The 22,112-nt window shown below is 37.5% G+C and overlaps 1 protein-coding gene across 4 annotated transcripts in view; it reads right to left on the reverse strand.

Moving 5' to 3' along the window:
- The window catches only part of plpp2b (phospholipid phosphatase 2b), a 67,740-nt gene that overhangs the window by 15,459 nt on the left and 30,169 nt on the right, over positions 1-22,112 (reverse strand). For all 4 annotated transcript variants that reach the window (XR_009063841.1, XR_009063840.1, XR_009063839.1 and 1 more), the window contains exons 2-5: positions 12,431-12,582; positions 12,095-12,357; positions 8,576-8,633; positions 534-710 (exon numbers count right to left, since the gene is read on the reverse strand). Coding sequence is in view for 1 of the 4 variants with exons in the window: in XM_057840974.1 (XP_057696957.1) it covers positions 534-710; positions 8,576-8,633; positions 12,095-12,357; positions 12,431-12,582 (650 nt within the window). In the remaining 3 variants the exon portion in view is untranslated. The remainder of the gene's footprint in view (positions 1-533; positions 711-8,575; positions 8,634-12,094; positions 12,358-12,430; positions 12,583-22,112) is intronic.

The raw sequence follows: 22,112 nt of genomic DNA on the forward strand, positions 1-22,112 counted from the left end.
TTATGCTAACACTACAAGTTAGTTTAGTGTGTGATGATCACTCAGCACAGACCTTTAAAGGCTAAAGCAACATGGCATTTCTAGCCAAGATAAGAAAGCAAAACTTACCCCGCAGCACCTGACACGTATGTTTCACAAAAGGAGCCTGGAATGGGAACGGGCTTACTCTCCGGCCTGTGAGTAAGCCGCACGTCACATGAGTGACACGACCAAACACTGTTAAATGCGTGCTAACTACCCATAAAATAGGAAAATATCACACATTGTAAATTTATGATGGAAATTATGGTGAATTTTCATCTCGTTCTCGTGTAGTCAGACAACTGAGCTCCATCTCGTTATGTTTTAGTCTCCCAAGAAACGTTTTCAGCGTGCCATAGTGACGCCATCATCAGGAAAAAATTGTTCCTCGACGAAATATTTTAGTTATCGTCATCGTTGACAAAAACAACACTTTTCACAATGAAGCCAATGTTATACGGTTGCAAGCTAGCAATAGCACTAAGAGCTAATTTCATTTTTCGCGTACTCACGTTAAGCACGGCAATGAGCGCCCCCTGCAGCAGCCCCACCAGCACGTCGCTCCAGTGGTGCTTGTAATCAGAGACGCGCGTGTAGCCCACGTAAACGGCGAAGGCCACCAGGAAGAATTGGATGGTGGGGCGAAGGAGGCGCGCCCACTTGGCCACTAGCCGGGCCTGCACGTACAGCTGCGGAGGAAAGGAAGCTGAAGTTACTCGGTTGCCCGTTATTAGCTATTACGGGAGACTGTTAGTGAAAATAAAAATCAACGTGTGGTTTTAGTCCCATGAGGTCATGTCTTTGGTCTGCGGGCCAGGAAGTCGACTAGCAGTGACGATGTCGGAAAAAAGTCAAGCAGGTGCTGCACATTTACAACGTATATTAGTCATAAATACAACATAAAATTCATTGAAGCGTGTGTGTGGGTATAGAAGAAAAGTACTACTATTACTTCGTTTTGGAGCAGTGTGTTTATTGATAGATATTTATACATTTTCAATTGAGTTAAACGTCATTTATTTGCATTTCATCATTAGCTGCCATGGACGGCTCTACACGTCCAATCCATTTTGGGGTTGGGGGCTGTTGGATAGGCTGGCAGCGACTGACTGAATTGGATCTCTGTCGTCAATTGCAAGCAATGAGTTATGGCATTTAGCATGGATGGTAGTTTTTTTTTTATATTAAAAACTATGGGTGGGACATGATTTTTAAAAAAAAGTACCGTATTGGCCCGAATATAAGACTGTGTTTTTTGCATTGGAATAAGACTGAAAAAGTGGGGGTCATCTTATATTCGCGGTCTAGACATTATACCCATTCATAACGCTAGATGGCGCCAGATATCATTGAAGTGATGTTCTGTCAAGACAGCTCTTAGCTACTCTCAAGTTTAACCAGTTTGCATTATTTTATTGCTGTCATGTACGAGACTGAGGACCCAGTTGCGTATCGCAGACACAGGATTTTATTGATGTTGACAGGCAAGGGAAAAGTATCAGGTCAAGCGATAATGGCAAGTTGACATGCAGACATATGTTGAATCGCTGACGACCTGACACTGGATGTTGTCTGCTCGAGGCTTATATAGTGTTCTCAGTTATTCTTTATGACATAATAAAGGGCTTTGTGATGCATGAGTGTGAAGCAATATGATGAAACATTACTAGCTGAAATTACTAACTGAAACATTACACATGCAAGAAGATGAAACATTAATGGCTGAAACATTAATACGTGACAATTGCAATGTTTTTCCTTATTCAGATTTTTTTCAAGACTACAGTTACAGTACAGACGTCACTTTGATGGTTAATGCAGTTATTGCAATTTTGTTGTTTTATCACAATAGATTGGTTTATTTGCATTTCAAAAACCAGAAGCCGTTCATTTACGAATTTGATTGCACTTTAGTTTACATATTTAAATGTTCAGATATTAAGATTTGAATGAGGCAAAATAACATGCTCTTTATCTCAAATATATTGTTATAATCATTTGTTTCAGATGTACTATAATTATTTTCTGAATAAAAATTAATTTGGTGTTCAAAAAGTCTTTTTTTAAACTTGAGTCTTGAAAAAGGGGGTCGTCTTATAATCGGGGCAGTCTTATATTCGGGCCAATACGATAATTATATTATAATAGTATTCCCAAAAAGCTACATTTATTATTTTTGAAAGATTGCAATTTATTGAATTTCAGTACAAAAATCAAAGCGATGTGAAGTTAAAGAGCTATTTTAGGACTTTTTGGAAGCGACCAAAATTTCAAATGGTCAAAGTAAGACCAAAAAAAAACCCCAACATGCACATCATCTGGTAAAAGAATCAATCATAAACTGTCATTTGATAATATCCAACCTAATAAAAAACTAAAAAAAAACAACAAAAAAAAAACATACATTTTCAATAGCGATAGACCCATTATCGGCGCCAATATTCAGAAATTAAAAAACTTTTTTTTTTTTTAACCCGACCGGCCGATATATATTTAAAAAAAATCAATTTAAAACTGGGTTAGATGATGTGTTTAAGTTTTTTTTATTGTCTGGGATAACATAAAAATTCAACTAATCTATATATGTAGACAAAATGAACTTAATACAACTAAAACTGGGTTATTTCAGTTCAGATGCAGCCGCGCCTCTCTCCTGCCTGCTATCTACTACACTAGTATTCACCCCGTCTTTGTCACACCTGAGTGAGGGTTTCCCCGTCTAGGTATATTGTTATCTCTTCCTGTTTTATTTTAAAGCCTCACCCTCCTGTTTCCACCACTCACCCTTCCTGCTGTCTCACCTGTCTTGGATTGTGATTACCTATTGTTCCCACCTGTGCCCCATTCGTCATATGCTTAAATTGTTTGTCACTTCCTAGTCTCGTGCCAAATTGTCTTCGCCCTTCATTGATGCTACAGCAAGCATCCATAGCCACAAATATTGTAAAATGTAAGTTTGTTCATAGTGTTCTACCACAGTTTATTGTTATTTTGTGCCACATGCCTAGTCTTTTGTTATAAAGTGGCGTTGTAATGGCGTACCGCAAGCAGCACGTCACTTCCGCTCATTAATATTCATGACGTTAGCTACTGTTGCCAAGGGAGGACCGTTTGTCCCGAATAGGAAATGAATGGAAATCGTGTACGAAGGAGATGTTTACAAAGGTAAACCTACCAATTCTCTCCGAAAAGGATGTCCCTGGTGCCAAATTCACTTGCAAAGATGTGGAAGTACATAAAAATGTTCAGTTAAAGAGATGGCTTGAGTGTCGAGGGCTGAAAAAGACGGGGGAAAAAACGGGCCGACCTTGGCATAGCCTTAGCTTTTTAATCGACACCTTTTTCTTACGCGACTGACAATGGCATTCTCGTGTTTCAACAAGCTATCCTTTACCACCAGCCCAGTCTTTCCTATATATTATATCCTCTGGTTGTCCTACGTCTCTGTCCGTTCTTGGGGGTAATTTATATTTTGTGTAGCGATCGCAAATGCTACTCAGTGACAGCCAACGAACAATTAAAATTTTTTCATTGATAACAAATCTTAATTATATAATTACACTTCCCCCTTACTAATGTTTTTTTTGCAACAGAAAAGGTAACAGTGGCAGTCAGATACCATTTTAATTATTTTTAGGTCATTCATTGTCAGACAGAAGCAGCACGGCACAACGTCACGCTAAAAAATAAGTTAAAAATATCCAAATGGCTTACCTCTTTGTCCTCTGAAAGACCATGCCAACCCAACAAAATGTTTACTGCATATGAAATGTGAATGGATACATAGTGCTGGCGTTAAAAGTCCACGCAAGTTGATTCATTCTTCATTTTTTACTGTCCCCCCCCGGATACATATGAAGAAGCAGGTCAAGCAGGATGCTTCATATGTCGTAATGTCTAGAGTCGTTTCTACAAGTTCCAAAAAAGCAATGTCTGATCGGCATGTTCGTTTTTGAAAGGTTACCGGAGAAAAGTAGCAGAATTAACATGGTTTCTATGCGAGGGCAGACCTATAATGTCCCACTTCGGCTTTACTTCCGCTTTAAGATGCGACGTCACGGTCTAAAAATAGCATGCATGTGGTACACCATTGTTTGTTTTCAAAGTGTTTGCATTCAGTTATATTGATTTGGGTGGATACACTGCCCTCTAGTGGCGACAGTGAATATGACATAACGCATTTCACATGGCTGAATCCAGCTGCCGCCTGTTAAGACCAACATTAGCCAAGTTTTTGTTTGAGCATTTGCTTTTTTTATATATTCGTAATTTAGTTTATTGGTATATTTAGCTGTTTTTTTTTTTTTTTTGTGGGAAAATGTGTCAAAAGATTTGTTGAGAGCACTGTTTAAAAAAACGTTCGCATTTTATAGCATCTAAACTAACTGAGTTTTGCTATGTAAGTTAGCCAATTGGTCTTTTGTTGTACATAAATCCTCATTTATTTATTTTTTTATTCTGTTTGAGGCTCAGCTCGGGTATTTTAATTTTCTATGTTCCTTATCCGATTACTCGATTATTCGAACTAACTAGTTCATCGATTAATCGCCTTCTAAAATAATCAATCGCTGCAGCCCAATTGTTTTGTAATAATCATATTTAAAGCATTGACCATTTACAGTCCACGCTGTACAATCGGGGATGCTTACGTCCCGTTGATTTCTGTGGGCCATTTCAATTGTTTACAAAATATTGTCAAAAAGTGCATTTTTTTGGAATGTAAATTACTCCGTGCTTATTTGCTCATCCTCAGTGTCCAATATGTCAAATTAAAGCTAAGATATTACATTTTCATGATCGGTTGTCAAAACCTTACTGAGATTTATAGTTGATCAGTAATTAAGCAATGTGTGTGATTTTCCATATTTGGCATTTGAAATTCTTCAGCTATAACTTCAACACTTTCAAAAATGTAAAACTTAGAAAAAAGTTAATGACTTAGGAATAAAAAGATGTGCAACAAGGCATGTTTGAAATGTTTTTTTAGTTTATAAATACGCATAGAAAAACCAATCCGTAATTTAAAAAAAATGTGCGTGTGTGTATAGTGTAAAGGGTTAAAGTCCCACCTGGTCACAGTTAAACCTGGTCTAAATGCATTTAGATTTCTATTTTATATGAGAAGACAATTTTGATGACAGTAATATATCAACATTTATACATAAATGTGTAGGTGTGTGATTGTGCGTATGTATGAATGATTCCACGAGGTGTGTTTTTGTATGCCTGTAAGTGTGTCTGTGTGTGCGCGCTGGATGAAACCAAGGCTGATCAAGTGGATCACATCACGTCTATGCCGGGAAGCAGGCAGACTAAGGTCATAGCTGACAGCTGGCACATTTTTTCACTCAACTTATCGCCTTGTTGAAAAAAATAATAAAGGCCTTATAAGGTATTTGGGCCACGACAAGTGTAAAGTGCGAAGGTCTGACGCACGCACCCATCTGGGGACTATTAGGTCTGATCATGTGAAACATATCACATCACATGAAGGTTGCCATCAAATACACCAGTGGCGTCAGAATTCATTCAAAGTTTGTTAGGTTTCATGGACATTTTGAAACGGCATGTTAAGCGTTTCCTACGTTTTACAGTAATTGGAAATGACATATCGTTGTGCCTTGACTTCAAGGTTTGACTAGTTTGGTGACTACGCTTTAAACTCATTTCCAAATATTGCACGTAAATGAATGCACATTGGTAATGTTCATTGGTCTTTGTAAAATATTAGCCAAACTGCATAGCAGTTGTTAACGGAAGTAGCCTGGCCTTTTAATAAGTCACCACCCACATATTGCAAGTCATTTATAATACGTTTTTACTAGGGCTGTCAAACGATTAAAATTTTCAATCGAGTTAATTATAGCTTAAAAATCAATTAATCGTAATTAATCGCAATTCAAACCATCTATAAAATATGTCATATTTTTCTGTAAATTATTGTTGGAATGGAAAGATAAGACACAAGACGGATATATGCATTCAACTAGTGATGCACGATAATACATTTTTCAACCGATACCGATAACCGATAATTTCCTCCTCATTCCTACCGATAACCGATAATGTCAAGCCGATAATTCTATTAAAAGATTTATGTAAAATTTTAAACAAAAGAAAATATTACTGTGCAAAAATATAATTTATTGCTTTTTTTTTTCCAACATAAAATATGAACAAGTCGTCAATTCCAACATCTAAATAATGACATTGTCTGACATTGTGTAATGGTAAACTTTTGGCAACAATTACTTACAGGGTAAATACCTAAGTTGCACAAAAATGCCTTTAAAAGTAAGCCATTCCTAACATAACATTAATACACTGCAAAACACACTTCCTTAAAACTAGTCAGTTTTAAGTGTAAATCTATTGGAAATAAGTGAAATTATCTGCCAGCACTTCATGTGTATTTCTCTCAGATTTCTTGGAAGAAAAATAGCTAGCTGAAAATAATCTCAACAGCTTTATTTTAAGCAATACATTATTATACTTAATCCTAAAAAAAACTTGGAAGAAGAAAAGATTTTGAATATTTGTGGCTACAGAATATTATTGTTATTTCATTACAACAGGAATGTGCATATTTAAATTAATAAGTGTTAATAAGTGCCAATAAGTTTAGATTATCTACTGTGACTGTAATTGAGCAGACAAATAAGTTAAATTAATTTGAAAAGTGATTGCTAATGTTATATGCTTTCTTGCACACTGTGAAAATGATTAACTCAAAAGAGCGAGATGTCATGTACCCATTCTGCAGCGCTTTGTTTACATTTGCGGCACTCACGAGTCGCGACATTCGCTTTACAGCAGCTAAACTGATAAACGGCAGTACTATTTGGATGCAGTTGGAGCTCGCATCTCCGTGCGTGTTGTTTTGTGCCTGAGTTTTGTTAAGCCGAAAATAAAGGCGGCATTACAAAGTCATCTGACCGCTCGTCATTTTACATACTGAATGTATTATTGACGGGCTGACTTCGTTTTCTCCATGTTTAAATTATCATCTAAACACTGTGCCGTCATGATAAGCTTGCTTACTGGACATCACTTTTCCAAATGTAGTGGTGAAAATGTGATTGGCATGTTTTTCATGAAGAATGGTGGTCGTATAAACTGCAGTATTTTTTTATCCAGGGCTTTGGCTCTCGGGTCATTTCGGTAAAAAAAAAAAATCGTGTCTCGTCTCGGCGGCGGCTACGTTCGTACCGGATAATCCGCCCGCACCGGCCGGTTTGCCGCGGCGTATTCGGGGCCTGGCTCTGCTCACACGCCGTGAGGGAACGCTCAAGAAACCGGGGTGTTCGCCGGAAGTCCTGAAGCCGGGGAACCGGGCTCTGCCCGCCCCGCCGATGGCGAGGCGGCGGCGGCCTGCCGGACCGGCCAGAGCAGCGGGCTCCGTCAGAAGACGGCTACTTGCCGACTATCGGTCTCCAGTCGTGCCGGTGTTTAGCCTTAGATGCGAGTTTACCACCCGCCTTGGGCTGCTTTCCCAAACAACCCGACTCTGAATCGTCACAAGCTAGCAGCAGCAGCCTGGCATTCGTTCCAAAAATCTTTGTGATGCAGTTTTAAATGGATGCTGGGTTAGTGATTTTGAATGAGGATGCTTTCTTTCGGCCTCTTGGAACTTCTGCGGTACATGTTTCGCAAATGGCGAGAGCGTCGTTTTTTTAGTAACAGCCGCCATAATATTCAACTATTTCTTGGCGTGTAACTCCGCCTCCTCAACCCCTCCTCCCTCGCGGGCTTCAGAGAGGGGAGGGGTGTGCTGAATTCTTCGGTTGTGCACATTTGGAGGCTAAATCAAGTATATAATTATCGGATTACATTATCGGTTGAATTTTTTATTATCTGGATTATCTGTGTGACGTCATAATTGCCATTATCGGCCGATAATTATCAGCCACCGATATTATCGTGTATCTTTACATTCAACATATGGTACATAATTACTGTATTTGTTTATTATAACAATAAATCAACAAGATGGCATTAACATTATTAACATTCTCTTAAGGCGATCCATGGATAGAAAAACTTGTAGTTCTTAAAAGATAAATGTTAGGACAAGTTATAGAAATTTTATATTAAAACCCCTCTTAATGTTTTCGTTTTATTAAAATTTGTAAAATTTTCAATCAAAAAAATAAACTAGTAGCTCGCCATTGTTGATGTCATTACACCATGCTCACTCCCCAAACCCATAAAATCATTTGGACCCAAGTGCCAGCAGAGGGCGCCAAACAACAAAAAACAAGTAACAAGCGGACATTACACTGCTGTCATTTTAATCTGAGCGGGGCATGTGCGTTAATTGCGACAAATATTTTAACGTGATTAATTAAAAAAATTAATTACCGCCCGTTAACGTGATAATCTTGACAGCTCTAGTTTTTACTCATGATGTAAGCGTAATTATAAACCCTACAAAGACAAACCAATCCCCAACTTGCATCTGACTCATCCAAAAAAAACTAAGCACGTCTGGTGAGATCAGAGACAAACACATCTCTAAACAACAATATTCAAACAAGTCAAAAATTTTGCTTACCGCCAGGAAGAGCATGCAGTACATGCCGAAAGATGAGTGACCCGAGTAGAAGGACAACCTGGAAACAAGAAATAATGAAGTCTATTTTTCTTCATCAACCAACTTTCAGTACTTTATTACTCCTTTTTTATTGATAGAGCCCTTATACCAAGCCATTCTGATATTTTGATTTGAAGCTACCATTATAAGATCAAACACATTTCTAAAAAAAAAAAAAAAAAAAAAAAAGTGTCCAACCGCAAGCAAATTTCATTCACTACATTCTAGACAACTGGTTTCATTATTATTTCATGTTGCTAAGAGAAACTGACTTCAAGGGCTGAATATACAAAGTTTTTGAAAGACTTCTGAACATGTAAAAGTCCTTATTTTCAGGTGTTTTGAGAGTTTTTTTGTGTATCAAGTCAATTTAGACACGTACAAAAATATAATGTTGCTAGGTGAAAGTTTTTTAGCCGCCAAACATTTTTAGCATCAGTCCGGGGACCAGATTTCAATTCTCTTCAGGACAAGCTCGCCGGCACAATACAAGCAGACCTTCAAAATGTTCCTTCATTTGGCCTAAGAATAATGCAGGCATGAAAGAGTCTGAGGTTAGAAAGGTGTGGAGGAAATATGTTCCAGTACACTGTACAACCCAACAAAATATTGAGCTCTGTCGACCCACGCTGTGTTTTAACAGGGCCGTGCAGAGACCGGTGCTCATAGATCAAAAGGGCCACATGAACATGTATTTAATACACCTTACAACAACATAACTTCAATTTTAACCAGCTTTAGATTATAATTGGCAGTGACTGTGACATTTTTTAATTGGGAGGGGGAAACAGTGAATAGAAATCCACACTGTCATCAACACTTTCTGACTGTGACTCAGTCTGCGCTTTTCTTCCTTCAATCTCTACATCAAAACTTCCCTGCTCAACTTGTTGTTCATCTGAGAACAAACCACATCAGATGGTCACTGAGCCACCAACAGCACAGTTTTCTAAAAACTATTATTTCAATATTATCCATATTTGACAACTCTAGAACCTAATAATTAATAAAGCAATGGCATAAAATCTTATAGAAAAATAACAGTGTAATTGTGTTTATTATATATTATACCCGACTATCCTTGCAAACTGTTATTTCTACCAAGTGTGCTATTCACCCAGCTGATGAGGTATCCACTGCCTTTAGCAGCCTCATCCAACTCCTTTTTTTTATCCGTCAATCTCCTTTCCCTACGAGGCATGTCTCCATAATGAAATATAAATCTTAAAAAAAAAAAAAAATTCTCCCGGTGGCTTTTATTTTTAAAGCTTTCTTAATTTGTGTCTTTATTATTCAATTAAAAAGAAAAATTTGCTTCAATCAAAAACTAAGTTTTTACCGCATTGGTCACTACGAGTTCCTAGTTGTCGTAGCAAAAAGACATAGCAGACATGGACTTTGATTTGTTGCGTGGAAAACAACTGTTTTAGACCTGTTAATTAATTTACAACAAGCAGAAGAGAATGCATCAAAATACAAACAGTAGGTTTTTGTTTGTAACTGAAAATTTTCGTGAACACTTGGTTTAAAAATAAGATTTTATGTAAATGTGTGCACTACATCTCTATATTGGTTTAAAAAAAAAAAAAACAAAAAAAAAACTACTAAATTGACAATAAATTAGTGTAGCAACGATTAATCAATTCACTCGAGTAATTCGATAAGAAAAAAGGTTTTCAAATTTTGCTGCTTCTAGTATTTGTTTAATTAGAGTGGCGATGTAATGGTTTGTTTTGAACGTGTTTGCATTTAGTTTTATTGATTTGGGTGGATACCATGCCCTCTCGTGGCAACAGTGAATATGACAACTCATTTACCATGGCTGAATCCAGTCGCTCCCTGTTAAGACCAACATAAGGTAAGTTTTTGTTTGAGCTAATGTTTTTTAATGCATTCGTAATTGTGTATAGGTGTATTTAGTACGGTTGTTCCGATCAGGGTTTTTTGCTCCCGATCCGATCCCGATCGTTTGTTTGAGTATCTGCCGATCCCGATATTTCCCGATCCGATTGCTTTTTTTTTTGCTCCGATTCAATTCCAATCATTCCCGATAATTTTTCCCGATCATATACATTTTGGCAATGCATTAAGAAAAAAATGAATAAAACTCGGACGAATATATACATTCAACATACAGTACATGAGTACTGTTTTTGTTTATTATTACAATAAAACCTCAAGATGGCATTTACATTAATAACATTCTTTCTGTGAGAGGGATCAACGGATAGAAAGACTTGTAATTCTTAAACGATAAATGTGACTTTGTATATTGTGACTAAATATTGCCATCAAGTGTATTTGTTGAGCTTTCAGTAAATGATACTGCAGCCATTTAACTTCTGCCCAAATGCATGATAGGAAGTGCAACCATGACTGTGCGCAGGGGCACCAATTGATATATCTTATCTGCGTTGGGAAAGAACATAGGGTGTTCATAAAATGATCAACTACTACCTTTCTTCCCCACATTGCCTTCCACGTTATTGCTAATTGCTGAGAGAGGTGTTGTAAGGCTTTAGCCACATAAAAAATGGTTCCAAAAGCTGTCAAAATTCGCTCTACTCATTATGCGCTGCCTTTTAGCGCTTCCTATAGGTAAAACGGCGTTTTTATAGATTGAACGCAACAATGCGTGAGTGGGTCGTGCAGTGCATGCGTTAATTATTTAACGTGATTAATTTAAAAAAATTCATTACCGCCGTTAACGCAATAAATTTGATAGCCCTATGTTAAGCCAATACTACTCTGGATGAGTGTAAGACATTTTATCTGTAAAGTTAAATACAATTAGAAAACGATTTAAATAATATATATATTAAAAAAAGGCATGTCCGATATTTTTTTGCCGATTCAGATACTATGAAAATGACGTGATCGGACCCGATCTCTTTAGTATTTAACCGTTTTTTTGTTGGAATATGTGTTTTAACGAGTTGTTAAGAGCATTTTAAAAAATAAAAAATTGCATTTTATAGCATTTAAGCGAGTGGACTTTTGCTATGCAAGTCATACAACTTTTTTTTTTTTTTTAAAACCTAGATCCGCATTTATTTAATGCTAAACTCAGACATTATAATTTATTAATGAAAGTGCAATTCTGCACAGTTTGAAGAAATACTCTAATTTGATCTTGTATTCGCATTTAATGCTCTTTTGAAAGTGAAGTCTTCGCAAGCCTTTGATTTACATCTCCTAAAATTTATTCACCAACACATTAAAATGTTCCTAATCCCATTATTCGATAATTCAAACTAACTAGTTGATTATCGACTACTAAAATAATCGATAGCTGCAGCCTTACAATAAATCTTTAAAATAATTTGTTACGACTGACGTTCTGATGCATGAACACGCAAGACCTAATCGGATCAATATTTTTAGTGTCCCTGAACACATACATCCCATCATATTTTAAATCCGAATGTTGATCAGATTGAAGGAATTTTGTCCATGGAAACACACTCATTGTTGTCCTACCTGGACTCTGTGACGTCCTGTGGATTGCCCGTACAGTTGATCACTTGCATGTAGCCCGTGCACACTTTAGGCGCGCACACGGCCATAAAGTTTGGCCTTGGCCGACCGATGGTGAACTTGGCCAGGTCAGTCAGCGACTGGCTGACCGCGGCGCCAAACAGGAACGTGCCCACCACCTTGTAGAGTGCGGCCACGTATTGGTTGAAGTCGGAATTGGAGTAAATTCGCTTGCTGTACACCAAATACGCCTCCCCGGATGAGATCTGAGACAAATAAGAAGTCATTATTGGAGTGACCTATGTTAGGAGAACAGAGAAATTCTGCGTTAAAACGTACAATGACGACAGTGCAGGAGATGGTGACAGCAGCCAACATGCTGTGGCTTATGGTGTCGGCTTTGAGCGGGTACTTGATGCTCTCGTCGTCGCAGTACACGCCTCTTTGGTAAGGTTTGAAGACGATGGTCATGATGATGAAGGGCAGTGCCGCTGTTGTTTCAAAAACATAAAAATAGCAACTGTTAATGAATAAAGTAAATACTGTATCTCAAATAGGGCTGCAGCTATCAAATATTTTAGTAGTCGATTAATTGATGGACTAGTTAGTTCGAATAATCGAGTAATTGGATAAGAAACATGAAAAATTAAAATACCTGAGCTGAGCCTCAAATGGTATAATTTTTTTTTTTTAAATGAGGATCTATGTAAAACAAAAGAACATTTGCCAATTTAAATTTAAAAAGTCCAGTAGCTTAAATGCTATAAAATGCTAGTTTTTTTTCAATGCTCTTAACAAATGGTTCAGACACATTCCCACAAAAAAATGGCTAAATATACCTATAAACTAAATTATGAATGCATTTAAAAACATTATCTCAAACAAAAACTTAGCTTACGTTGGTCTTAACAGGGAGCAGTTGGATTCAGCCATGTGAAAAGAGGCAAACCAGAGGGCAGTGTAGCAACACTAATCAATAAAACGAGATGCAAACACTTTCAAAATAAACCGTTACAACGCCACTTTAATTAAACGAATACTTGAAGCAACAAAATTTAATTCGAATATTTTTTACTAATTGAATTCTCGAGTTAATCGATTAATCGTTGCAGCACTAATCTCAAATATAAAAGAAAAATCTATTAAGATTTTGAGTTTGAACATGACTTTGCAAGACAGGAGATTAGAGCTGAAACGAATACTCGAGCAACTCGAGTAACTCGAGTTTAAAAACTGATCCGAGTAGTTTTATTCACCTCGAGTAATCGTTTATTTTGACAGCTCTAAGCATCACGTTTTGCTCGGACTACTTTTAATGCGGGACAACGCGCTGATGTCACGTGCGTAGAGGAAGAAGCAAAAAAAAAAACTTACTGCAGCCGACAACCGCTACAAACGACGCCGACGTTGCTAAATACTAGCCCGCACATGCTACATTAGTTGCAGCTAGCGTCTGGTAAGTCTCATAGAGATCACATGTATGTTGAACTAGATGCGCAATGACAGACTAGGCCGCGTCTGGGCAGCGTTAGCAAACAGCCGCCATCTTAAAGCAGTAGAGCGCTAAGCGCTAATAAAAAGCGCTAAGCGCTAATATATAAGGTTAACGTTACTGTCACTACTAGCTCATCTTACGTTAGCCCTGCGGAGGGCTAGGTTTCAATCAATTAAAACCACTTTCGATGCGTGGCTAACGTGTCTTACATACAGGCTTTAACATAACATAGCGTTGTGGAGTGATAAGGGTGTCAAATAAAAACTCAATAATGCTAACTATCAATTTTAGCTCAGTAGTCATTGCTGGATAAAACACCAAGTAGCACTAGTCCCTAATGTGCTCCAATACAGCCTGTATCATACATTTATTTTGAACAGTGCAAAAACTCAAAATCCTATCAGGACCTTAACTAGAACTTAAAAATGGCTTGACACAAATAGAAATTCAATTGAAAAACGTGGGGGAAAATCCTAACTTTTAAGTGATGTGTGTTATCAAGCGTAAAGGCATTTTTAGGTGTGTGTATATATATATACATACTGGACTGTCTCAGGAAATTAGAATACACAATATTCTAATTTTTTGAGACAGTCCTGTGTATATATACAGGACTGTCTCAGGAAAATTAGAATACACAATATTATTATTATTAATATTATTATTATTATTCTAATTTCCTGACTGTCTCAGGAAATTAGAATATTGTGTATTCTAATTTCCTGAGACAGTCCTGTATATATACACAGGACTGTCTCAAAAAATTAGAATATTGTGTATTCTAATTTTCTGAGACAGTCCAGTATATATATATATATTGTAAATAAGATCTAAAGGTTTTTTGAGTGAAAGCAGTGAATTAGTCTTTTTTTTTTTTTAAATTCTAGTTACATCTGAGATGCAATTGTTCGCTGTTTTCAACAATATACATAAAAAATAAAGACATTGATTGACTGAAAATGATAAAATGTCTTGTTTTCTCATGTAAATCTATAATTGCTCTTCACCTAAAAATATATTTGTTTTATCCGATTACTCGATTAATCGATAGAATTTTCAGTCGATTACTCGATTACTAAAATATTCGATAGCTGCAGCCCTACAGGAGATTAGTGAGGAAGTACAGGGAAAATATTTAGTTACTTCCAAAGTAAAAATACATGATATTAAGAGGGGGGGAATGGTACATAAAGTGGTCTAATGCCATTTTTATTCATTTAAAAATGTCTTTAAATGTTCTACTGAGATATTATGAGAAAATATTTTTGCGAATGTAATTTTTAGGGGAAGAATCTGTGATGCAAGTCATATGACAGAACATTATGATTATCTTATTTTAAAGAAAAGCGGTAGTTTTAGAAAAAGTGAAAAAGTTGAAATATCACGAATAATGTACACATATTTAATAATTTATAAGATTAATGTGGAAGACAAAGTTCCCATTTAGAAAAAAAAATTCAAGAACATGTTTCTATTTTGGTTAACCTTTCATAAAAACAATGAACGTAATTGTTAAATACCTCTCCCACAGTGTCCATCAACATTAACATTAGCTCATGGTTCTCATAGGTGCGGTTTTTACCTAGAAAAATTTCTACTGGAATCCACAGTATCACAAGGCATAGACAGGAAATGCCAGAAAGCCACACGAAAGGTAAGAAAAACAGCTCAGCATGCTTTCCTATAGTATTAGATTTCTGTAGGAAGTAGACCCCTCCCATACTTTCAAAATTGCTGTGCAGCTGACATGTTCAAAGGAGGAACGACCAGGCAGAATGTCTGATTCGAATGCCACCGAGAGCAAAGAAAAATAAACTATTCTCTATCCGGTCCATGCGGAACACCACCCTCAGACTACTCAACCTAGATGAAGAGAGCCTAATAATATGATAATAAACACTGACATCCTGTAGGCAGACGTATATGAAGTCGGGATGCTCCAATATCACTATCAGTTCCAACAGTATACTCGAACTTTGTGCTCCACTATTACATCACTGATGGCACGTAAATAGTCCTCTAACTTCCAGGCATATGGAGTCTGAGCCATAAAAACTGTAATGACAAAATAACGAGCCGATCACTTGATCGGAAATCAAGCCGATCGGGCCATTTTTCTGAGAATCAGAATTGGGTGAAAAGGATCAGGTTTTTAATTAAAAAAAAAATAATATATTTTTTTTTTATGGCCTAACAAGTAACAAAAAAATCCAGAAATACAATGGCACTAGCAAAACAAACAAAAATATATACATTTTATACTCTGCAACAGTCCAGGAAACAAGTACATTAAACCGCCAATGGGAGAACGTTCTGGAAGCTAACGTGGGAATTTAATGGGCAGCTATTAGAGTGGTAATGTCTGCCATAGACTTCATAATGTATTGATGTGACACATCCGCCATTCACTGCGTCACACCTACCCTGAGGGGTCGTCCCACACCCCGCTTCATTTATTAGCAGTCGGTCACATGCAGTAATCTAACGCCGGATTTAGGTTGGAAAAAGTATGAAAGCTGTACTGCATACAATTATTATATTTTTCGTACCATGCATGCATTTTAAAACGTTGTGAAAAAAATCAATGGGAGAAATTCGCCGCCACAGCATTGGCATTGTACTTCGCAATATTTACGTAACAAATGCTCCCTACACATTTTTTTCTTGCTTTTAACTAAGAATCGAGACCCTTTAACGTCTACATCTATACAGAATTCAAGGATTTAAGCATTTATTCACAAGAATTTTCAACGGAAAAAGTTTTATGTTTACATATGGCGGCCGCTAATTTCCTTGCTGACTAGCCTTATAGTTTGCAATATTTACATAAAATAAGTGCCACCTCCACATTTTTTTTTTTCGCTTTTAACCAAGAATCAAGACTGTTTTAAATCCACGAAGAATTCGGGGATTTAAGCATTTATTCACAAGAATTTTCAACGGAAAAAGCTCTTTGTTTACATATGGCGGCCGCTTATTTCCTGACTAGCGTCATAGTTCGCGATATTTACGGAAAATAAATTTTACCTGCAGTTTTTTTTTTTGCTATTAACCAAGAATCAAGACTGTTTTACATCCATAGCTATAAAGAATTCAGGGATTTAAGCATTTATTCACAAAAAATTTCAACAGGAAAAGCTCTTTGTTTACATATGTTGGCAGCTAATTTCCTTACCGACTAACCTCATAGTTCGTAATATTTATGTAAAATAAATGCTAACTGCATGCTTTTTTTTGCTTTTAACCAAGAATTGAGACTGTTTTAAAGTCCATGTCTACAAAGAATTCAAGGATTTAAGCATTTATTCACAAGAATTTTCAACAAAAAAAGCTCTTTGTCAGTGTTTCCACTTGGTCAGCTTTGACGGAGATAGGCCCCCTATGAATTGGCCCCACGTCCCGTGTCCATTACTAAATTATTCTTCCAATTTCACTACCCTGTTTTCATGAATGGAATTTAATAATGTAATATATGTGCATTATAGACTTAGTATCTAGTATAATTTATCATTTTCAGTATATTTTATACAATTTATAGACCTACTACCGACAAGCAGCCTCAATGCCATGCTGTGTCTGTGTGTTGTCTCGTTTCCAAGGTGGCGAAAGCTGACATTTGATTAGGAACTTGGCAACAAGCAGAATGAATGCCCCTCAGACACTATCAAGAGCAAAAGTGCAGAACACAAGCTCTGTGTATGTGCAAAGGGGAACAAACAATCGGCCTGTATTGAATATAAAATCACTGGGTGACCTCGGGACAATAACATTTAGCCAACAACTCATGTCAGACAACACACAGAGAGAAACAGGTTTTATCTAAATGCACCACTCTATCAAGACAGCAAGTTAGACTTGAAATAAGTGACAATAAAGTCTAAAGTCAGGGTTTCCCGTACACATTAAATATTGTGGCGCACCGCCACAACAAAATAAAAGCCGCCACGCCGTGCAAAAGAGATGTTTTATTTTGTTTTATTTTTTTAAGGCCGTTTCAAACTAACGGCAGCCTAATGTCAAGGGTTCAGCGGCAACCTATTCATTGTGTATTGCAATGTCCTTAACTATACGGGACCACTTTAAACAGTGACGATCGGACGGGGAGCTGCGACGTCGAGAGAAGCGAGGAGGAGATAGCGGTCGCATGTCGCGGAAGCCTGCCGTTATTTTGTTATTCCTTTTCTTTATTATTGTTGCCACAATAAAGTGGCTAAGCCAATACAGACTCCTGTCCTTCTACCGCCCCATCCGGGGCATTACTGTATTTTGGATCGGACTTTTCGGCGAAAGTGAGCGGTGGACAGCAGTCTTGGACGGAAAAGCAAGTTTGAATGAATTTGCGCCGAGCGGCGGGTCTGAGTGCTGCCGCGCTAATGTGTCAACAATGCATTCAACAGCAAAAAAAAGCAGGGCTGTTACAGCGGACGGATATATGCAATCACAGCTGACGAAACCTTGATTAATGCGCTTTTTTCACCAAGTTTCATGAGCTTCGGGACACTCGAAAAATGTCTCTCATAACTCTCCTTGCTAAGCTAAATGGTACCTCGATGTGCGTTTGTGTGGAAAAGTAGTTCATGAACAACCAGTGGCGCCTCCAGAAAATTGTCATAAGGGTGGCCACTTAAAATCTTGGGGTTGCCAAAACTAAAAGCCATAATTTCAGGTTTTCATTATATTATTGCAGTTAAAAGGTCAGAGGAAAACTATCAGAAAGACTTAAGGACACGGCTACTGACATACTTTGGTGTATTGTGTAAAATTTGATGTTACTAATGATTTAATGTGCATAGTCCGTAACTGTCCAGTCAACATTTTGAGTTCCACAACAATTCTGTTTTATTGTATTATGTATATATTAGGCATAAGGTGTACATTTAACTAGAGCTGTCAAACGATTAAAAATTTTAATCGAGTTAAACACAGCTTAAAAATGTCGCAATTAATTGCAATTCAAACCATCTCTAAAATATGCCATATTTTTCTGTAAATTATTGTTGGAATGGAAAGATAAGACAAGACAGATATATACATTCAACATACTGTGTATAAGCACTGTATTTGTTTATTATAACATTAAATCCACAAGATGGCATTAACATTATTAACATTCTTTCTGTGAAAGGGATCCACGGATAGAAAGACTTGTAATTCTTAAAGGATAAATGTGAGTTTGTATATTGTGACTAAATATTGCCATCTAGTGTATTTGTTGAGCTTTCAGTAAATGATACTGTAGCGACTTAACTGTTCTGCCCAAATGCATGATGGGAAGTGGTGAAACCATGACTGTGTGTGGTGGCTGCAAATGCTATATCTTCTCTGCTATGGGTACACTACAGGGTGTTAAGAAAAAGATCAATTCCAGCCATTCTTCCGCACGTCGCATCCCACAATATTTATAGCTGCTGTGGGAGAGATGACAAGTTTTTGCCAATTAAAAGCACGGCCCCAATGAATGCTTTTATCTACTCCACTCACTTGACACTGCCTCTTATCTCTGTATAGAAGTAAAACGACGCCATTATAGGCTATTTGCGGCAATGCGTGAATGAGTCGTACTACGAATGCGTTAATTGCGATAAATATTTTCACGCAATTAATTTTAAAAAATTAATTACCGCCCGTTAATGCGATAAATTTGACAGCCCTACATTTAACAAAACATTTTCATTTGGGATGAAATGCATAACTGATGCTACAACAATTTAACGATATACTGGCAAGCGGGGTGGCCAGTGGGGTGGCCAACCAATTTATAGGGGTGGCCGTGGCCACCCCCTGGTGGCGCCACTGCGAACAACAACAAAAATATATATTAATCTTCTCACCGAATATAGTAAAACTCTTTACATGGCAATTAGAATTTCCCCCTCCACCTTGAAATGGCTCCATTACAAGGACGTAGGTTTGGTCTCAATATTGGTGAGGAGTGGGACGCTATAACAGCATAACCTGCATGTACACTTTTTGCTGGGAACAGGACATTAATAAAACCAAACTGATTAGGTGAACAGGGATCAGGGCTTAATTTCTCACCAATATGAGCCTAATTAGTTGATAGGCGAAATGATCACTGCAAAAATAAATCTGTATTGACTTGTACTAACTTTCACACTGCAAATTTATAAAGTTTCAATCCGACGATTTTTCTTAAATCTATTCGAATAATTTTTTTCCATCTTGAGTGTTAAAGACTAGTTAACAGATTAATGGGTCGGATTATTCAATTTACTTTAGGTAAATATTACCATTTGTTCTTATTAAGCCCATACATCTAAAGGTTGGTCATTTTTCATCAAAATCAACGGGGGGAAATGATTTCAAATAATGTTTTGAACAATATCACTTTTTGAAAGAAAACTTCTGACGAAAAAAAGCTTTTTTTTAAAGATTAAAATATATTAACTTTTTGCTTAAAATAAGAGTGTTAAGACTATTTTCAGATAGCTTTTTTTTTATTTCAAGAAATCTGAGTAAAATTTACTTGAAGCACTGGCAGATAATGTCACTTATTTCTAGATTTACACTGAAAACAAGGGAATTTAACTATTCATCGGCCAATCAAATGTGCGTTTGGTGTCATTGTAAGTCTGAACATAATGACAGTAATTCACTTAATAATGGTAAGGTCAATTCTATCCTTACAAAATATGTGAAGACAATCTAAATGACCTTTATAACCAGGGGTGCACATAAGTGGTCCGCATGCGCGCATGCGTACTGGACGTAGACAAATGCGCTGGCCCTCAACGGCTTCCATACGCTTTTGCGTACCGATGGCTGACCACTGTATTTGCGGCGGACACGAGAAAATAACTTCTCAAAATTTTGAAGAGGCAGGCCACACTGAGTAATTACTTTAGTGATGGGACGAAATGAGCCGAGGTTCCGAAGCTTGTGTCGAGTAATGGGAGGGGGGTTTCCACGAAGCTTGTAGCAAGGCGCGCTTCATTTCGGCAAAACCCGGAAATGCTGACGTGGGAAGCCTCGCCGGCGGCCGGCTGAATCTCGTGAGTGCTTCGGAAGTGATCCAACGTTTGGCGCACATTGCAAAAACAGGACAGACTACGGTATAAATTGGTTGCAAAACGCAATGGCGATCGCCTGTTATCTCACATTTTGTGGATTTCGGGCTCCTGTACTTGTTACATCTGTGCGCAACAGTGCAACCAGTGCAATCTTTTTTCGAGCCTTGTCCTATGCTTGCGATGGAACCTGCGCGAAAAGAGCGATCCTACCCTGTATGGGAACATTTTGATTTGATTGCTTTCAATAAGGTAAGGGAGGAAAAACTACTTTAATATAAATGTGAGTGTGTGTGTGTACCTATCTGAACCAAACATCAACAGAATGAACAATCCATTAGTGTACTGGGAGGCACAAAAGAATACCTACCCAAATTTATATAAACTGGCACTCACATTTCTCTGCACCCCAGCTTCATCTGTGCCTTGTGAAAGAATATTTTCTAAAGCTGGTGAAATATTTTCCAAAAAAAAAAAGAAACCGTTTAAAGCCAGCCACTGTGGGAAAGCTATTATTTCTAAATAAAAATGAATAACAAATTACCCTTAGCACTTGTTGTATTTTGTTCACATACTAAATTACTAACACAAGCACATTCATATCTTTGTCTTAAGCAAATAGCCATTGAATTCTTAACAATGTTGACCTCTTGGGCTTCTAGACCACTTGATGGCGCCATAGGGTAAATGAAGCACCATGAAGCTTTGCTACATGTGCAAACCAATTGGCTGCAAAGCTTCATTGCTTCATGAGGCTTCATTTGGCCATCACTAAATTACTTCCGTGTTCCCCCACCCCCGTCAAAAGACAGACAACAGAGACGTCACCGGAGCTACCGAAAAAAAAGGACTTTTACTGAAAAGTGGCTACAGGAGGTACCATGGCTAGAAGCAAATGATGCTCGCACGGAAATGCGGTACAAAATGTGCCGTGAGAATCCCAATGTTGCCGATAAGAGCAGCGCATTTTATGTAAGGTCAAAGAATTTCAGCCATCAAAACTTTGAAAAGCACGAAAAAAACAGAGCATGTGGCAATTAAGCAAACTATCGATGTCAAACAGGACCCCACTCGCCCTATGGACAAGTGGCGGAATAAAGGTAATGAACAGCGACATGCACTGACAAACGTGTTTTTGCTCGCATTTTACAAAGCTAAACATGCACGTTCAATGAGGTCTTATGAGGAGGATATCCCACTTTTAAAAAGGCTTGGAGTTAATGTGGTAGCCGCATAATGCCCTTTATTTTGAATTGGTGCTTCTTATTTCTTTACATTTCACTTCAAAGTAATGGCAATTTTGTTGTGCCAGTTGATGTTAATCAAGCATTAATTGTTAATATAATTAATTAAAGTTAATTGGTTCTAAGTAAAGCTTGTCATAAATTTATCGCATCAGGCGGGTCGGCTCTCAAGCTCAATGAGGACCAAGTCACATCTCCACGTCCTCCTCTGAGAACCTGGGCAAAAAAATTATTTGCACCCCTGTTTATAACTG

The sequence above is a fragment of the Corythoichthys intestinalis genome, chromosome 7 (genome assembly GCF_030265065.1).
Source record: "Corythoichthys intestinalis isolate RoL2023-P3 chromosome 7, ASM3026506v1, whole genome shotgun sequence".
In the NCBI taxonomy this organism is placed as follows: Eukaryota; Metazoa; Chordata; class Actinopteri; order Syngnathiformes; family Syngnathidae; genus Corythoichthys; species Corythoichthys intestinalis.